At 43.1% G+C, this 5274-nt stretch overlaps 1 protein-coding gene across 2 annotated transcripts; it reads left to right on the top strand.

The window, feature by feature from the left end:
- Positions 1-852: 852 nt before the first annotated feature.
- Positions 853-2617, top strand: LOC147885056 (LOB domain-containing protein 25-like). 2 transcript variants are annotated; one of them, XM_087397182.1, is made up of 3 exons: positions 853-911; positions 1618-2348; positions 2583-2617. In XM_087397182.1, the coding sequence occupies exon 2, from the start codon at positions 1621-1623 to the stop codon at positions 2338-2340; it is 720 nt and encodes a 239-aa protein (XP_087253308.1). In that variant the 5' UTR covers positions 853-911; positions 1618-1620; the 3' UTR covers positions 2341-2348; positions 2583-2617. The 2 variants fall into 2 exon arrangements, with proteins under 2 accessions (XP_087253308.1, XP_087253307.1); XM_087397181.1 differs by having other exon boundaries at positions 857-941.
- The last annotated feature ends 2657 nt before the right edge of the window (positions 2618-5274 follow it).

Genomic DNA, 5274 nt, shown 5'->3' with positions numbered 1-5274 from the left:
TGCCACCGCTTGCATTTGTTTGAGCTCCCAATACTCGTAATTACCTCCATTCTCAGCTCTCATCGCCCCTTCTATTTCCATATCCTTTGTCCGCAGCTGCATCAATTAACGATGGTGTTTTCCATCTCCTCCCATATAAGTTTTATCAATATATAGCGGTTTGTCCCCATGAGCTGTAGCTTCCTGTGACGTCTCCTGTATGAACAAGAAAGCTGTGTGTAGCCTCATTTGTCTGCAAGTGCCCAAACGTCCTCGTCTGGCAGATCACCCTCGGAAAGCAACTGCGCGGACTTGCAGCCGGATTGCTCGTCCACAGGACGGCATGGCTGATGCAGCTTGACGTTACCTCATTTATCCTTTCCTTCTGTCTCCACCTTCCGTAATCTCAAGTAACACCACTAGCACCATCGGTAACCTGCAATTGCTTCTCCATCACGACTCCTCAGACCCATACCCGGCGACATCTGCTCCCCCACCCTAAACACTTTTTCCTCCTTCCTTGCCGACCTTTCCACCCTTCTGAACCAACCTTCCACATCTGCCACACCCTTTTCGTAACCTATCTAACGATTTTCTCCTTGCCATGATGACAGAGTCCTCCGATTTTCTACTCACTGCTCACTCAAGTCGCATTAACAGGCGAAATGTTGGCGTACCAGCTATCCTACCAAACGCTGACCTCTAGCATTCGCAGAGAACCACCTCCTGTACCGCGGGTTTTCAGCAGACAGTCTTGCAACTCCTTCCAGTCTTCTAGCCTAAAGATCTTTCCGATCTCGCTGTTAAAACGAGTGCTTCTTTCCTGTTCTTCGTCCGTAGTCTGCTATCTTCAGGTATCACTAAGCAGATCATCTTGATATTGCGGCCTGCAATTCACGGAGGAAAACCAAAATCCTTCTAACTAGCACGGCGTAAGCGGTTCGGTCCCTCCCAACATAATGGTACATTCGCCGTGATCGTATATCTGATCTAACAGCAAAGAACGACAATAAACAGCATGCGAGTAACGGAGTCCTTCACGTGTTTTTCAGTGACTTCAGTGCAGGCCTGCCTCACGCATATTTTAGGCATAGGCTCTCTCCTTTTCGGTTAATAGAGAGTAGGATGACGATCCGAAAGTCGTGAGACAAAGACTTCAAACACTCTTTAGATGTATCTACGTCTTCGGAAAGACTTCAAAAGTCGAGCAGTTAATCGGTCTCCGTTACTCTCAATTTCGTGACTTAGAACTGAAAAACTTAGTGAGGGCCACCTTTGTAATTGGTCAAGGGATGGAAACCGTCCTCATAAGAATCTGAACACCTAATTATCTAAATGTTTTGAGTCGAAATCCAGCAGATCAGATCTTCGTAACATGTCGTTCCTGTTCAATGGAGAACCTGTTATTATGATACCGAAATAAAAAATAGTCATTTTCTTTGCTGCGGCTCGGAAACGGTGGACTGCAAGAGGACTCGCGAGTGAATGCTAAGCGATGGTTGATTGTTTGAAAGGGCTCATTCCTTCATACGTATTCCGGTTACAGCACGCAAAGGAAAATTAAACTACAGATATTTGCATGTACATTCAAGGCAGCACGAGTGGGCTGTAACCACTTTCTGTCTTTTTTCGGCGCAGGAAATGTCTTCGTCTACGAGTTCGCCATGCGCTGCTTGCAAGTTCCTTAGGAGAAAGTGCGTTCCTGAATGCATATTTGCCCCCTATTTTCCACCGGATCAGCCCCTCAAATTTGCGAATGCTCACAAAATTTTTGGTGCTAGTAATATAAGCAAGATTCTCAACGATTTACCCCCCCATCAACGGCAAGATGCCGTGAATTCTCTAGCTTATGAGGCGGAAGCTCGTATTAGAGATCCAGTATATGGATGCGTTGGAGCAATTTCCTATTTGAAACGGCATATAGCAGTTCTAGAACACGAGCTTACGCTTGCTCGCTCCGAACTTGCTAGGTACATGGGAATAGAAGTGATTGGAGGACCTTCCATCGATCCACACACAGGTATAGTCTCTGCGACACATAATATCGTTGGGTTTAGTGCTGCTGCTCCTTCTCGGAGTGAACACTTTCTCAGCTCGAGACAACAAGCCTTCAACAGGGATCAAGTGTGGATACAAGGAACTGAGTTTGAACTGCAGAATGAAGATTCTCAGATTGACAATCGATTTACGAGAGAACACATGATATTGAATCAAGCTCAAGGAAGCACGAGCGACTCAGACCTCATGGCCATGGGAACGACGCAAGCTTATACGCAGTTTCGACCAGATGAAACAGGCGATGGTAGAAGTTCAAGTAGTGGAGCAGGAACGAGCATAATCAGCGGCTTGGCGTCTCCCTGATAGCTTGCGTAAGATCCTTAATATTGCGGATAAGATACTCATACATGCTTTCTTATGGAGGAAGTTGCTGTTCCAAATAGCTCTGGGTTTTATCTTGTGTGATTAGAGTCTGGAGCTCAATGCAGCCGAGTAGAGCAGCTCCTAGATGAGTTCTTTCTCACTAATTATGCGCTCTGTCTGTCAGGCACATCTGGATCGGCTACAGCCAAACGCTGCCTCTGAAGTTTTTTTGGGTCTTGCAGGAAGTTGTGCCTGGATGGGGCTCAAATCGAGCGGAATTTCAAAACTTTGTTCAGAAGATCACTTGCTGAACATCCACGCTGATGCTTCAGAGGAGGTATGGAACCCTAGCCTTCAGTTTAGCAACTTGCTACTAATTGAAGAGGCAAGATATTTTTTCTTGAGATTGCGCCTTGCCTGGCCACGTATTGTAACTGTCATAACGCACAATTCTTGAGCAGAAGAGATTATTCATATTGGTTGCGCAGGATTTGCCATAGATTTGAGGTGTTCCAAATAGTGATCAGGAGTTTGCTTCTTGAGGTAAGAAAACAATGAGAAAACTACCCAAACATAAGAAAGTAGAGGATTCATTCACTTATATCAGATGTTTCTATAGATATAGAAAAGTGGAGCGAGAGAGACTGATGAGAGAGTTCTCTCTCTCAATGTTACAGCATGACACAAAGAAGTTAACGTATAAAAGCAGATTGCTTATTGCAGCTCTTGGTCATCTAGAGACTGCCTTTTGATTTATCGAGAGTATCCATCTCTTGTGGTTGACAAACTCGAGCAGCTCTTGCTTACATTTATCAGTAGCTCCGTAAATTTCTGACACGGCTACGATTAGCCCTCATCATATGGGGCTCGAGCCTCTGCAATTTGAACTATAGATTTGTGATTGGTTTGAGGTCATTGCGATTCTTTATAACCTAGCCTCTTGAGTTCACTAAGCATAATAAGGAGAGCAAATAAGCTTGGGATTTTAGAAGATGTCAATTCTACAGGACCTTTACGTAGACTTGGGTCAAATGGCAGCCCCTAACCGAATGCTTTTAGCTCGGATTTTGCTTTGCGGCCTTTCTGTCATCATTCGTTTCAATATAGCTGAGGGGTTCTTATTGACTAGCTAATAGGGCTGCCTTCGTAGATTGCGGCGTTTGGACAAAGTAATTCTACTGTCCCAGCTTAAGAATTTATGAAATCCAGAATTGGTAGGAGAGGAAACACTCACTTCTTTCCTAGGAACTCAGTCGGGTGCAACTGATTTCAAAAAAGGTCGCCTATAAGACTGCTTTCCTTGGAATCAAATTAGCAAGCGTTATGCTGAAGGCGGACTTGCTACATTGGAGGCAAAGAATGTCATACATGCGCACTATAGTTTTTCAGAAAACTGAACTTGCCATTGGCCTGATCAAGAGATGTATTAAGTTTTCACAGGGGGAGTCTCTCCCATGCAACAAGGCAAAAAAGCTCTACACATAGAACTGATCAAAAGATAATCAGCACCAAATCTGTATCCTCAATTTCTACATTTTGAAGCTTACATTCTTCCTCCATACGATGTCATCGTCCACCCTGTTGAGCAAGCTCGGGCATGAAATCACGCCATTACGTGACATCACATGAGAGCCCTAATTCTAGCCGTAGGAGTCTGGAGAGGTATGATTACCGCTTCTTTGGCATGTTGACGCCATCACGTATTGTAACTCTTAAGCGCTAATTCTAGCCGTAGGAGAGGTAGGATTGCCCGCTCTCACACTCGCAAACACTCTTGGGTGAGTTACAAAATATAGAATTTTTATAACATCACCATGAGATATGGAAGAGAGCTGCATAGTGGGTTCTAGATAGCCCCCCATGGGGCGAATTTAATTGCACAAACTTGAAACTATTGAGGTACCTACTCATCTCGATAAATTTGGTGGTAGCTTCAAAAGACATCTATCCATTTGACAAGTATGAAATTGGTAGTTTTGCCACAACACCTTTTTCTCAAATTAAGTTTTTACTCATTCCAAATTAATTTCCTCTCTTTCTCCTATCTCAAGGTAGCTAAGTTATAAACAAACTAACTTTTGTGAATGTCAAAACCTTCTCCACTAATATCTTCTCATTTGAGCTAATGTATCGTACAAAACATCCATCATGGCAATCTCAAATCTTGGTGGACATCAACCAAGTGCACTTTGCAATGTTCTATTGAAATTCTACAAATGAAATGAGAGGACTATTTTCAACTTCTTTAGTTATAGATTTGGAAATGTTGCTCGTATTATGCATGCAACAGTTTCCTTGGCTTTCTATAGAAGGAATATTACGTGTTGTTTGAGTATGCTACTTGAAATTGCTAGCGGACATCCAAGACCTCCATTGGCTCCAAGTCAAGAATACACTCTTATCCAATAATGGACGTTGACATGAGATAAGATTCTTTTTTCTAATTGACAAAGTAACGTCCATTGGCTCCACTACATCATGACCAAGGCACACATAAGATATCATTTGAATTCATAAGAAGAGATTTAATGTATTGAAGAAATCATAGTTGGACAAGCCTCTCTTCAAGTCCAACTGATGTGAGCTGATCGCCAAGATCCTTTAATCTGAGTAAGAAGTTAGGACCTCATTCGTTTGGAAGCATTGGATTGTTGTTTAATTGATCCTCCAATAATAGAATACATGACATGTTGTTGGCATTATAATTTCTTTCCAAAGTCTTCCAAGCAAGTACAACTAATGTTTTCCCATGAAGAAGAGCGATCGTCGCATCCTTCAAATCAAAGTTGATGATATTCAAGGCAAGTCCAGCCCTGGTAGCCCACTCTTTTTGTTGCTTTGTGAGCTCCAGTTGTTGATCTGTGGTAAGAGGAGTTGTCGATATAGGCTCGGGTCTCTTTTCATCTTTTATGGCAACGTCCTACAAGCCCTTTA

This window comes from Dipteris shenzhenensis, chromosome 26 (genome assembly GCF_047967505.1).
Source record: "Dipteris shenzhenensis isolate YYH24624 ecotype China chromosome 26, Dip_SZ_1.0, whole genome shotgun sequence".
NCBI classification, from domain to species: Eukaryota; Viridiplantae; Streptophyta; class Polypodiopsida; order Gleicheniales; family Dipteridaceae; genus Dipteris; species Dipteris shenzhenensis.
Note: the sequence above shows the minus strand (reverse complement) of the source record. Positions and strands in the feature narration are given on the sequence as shown.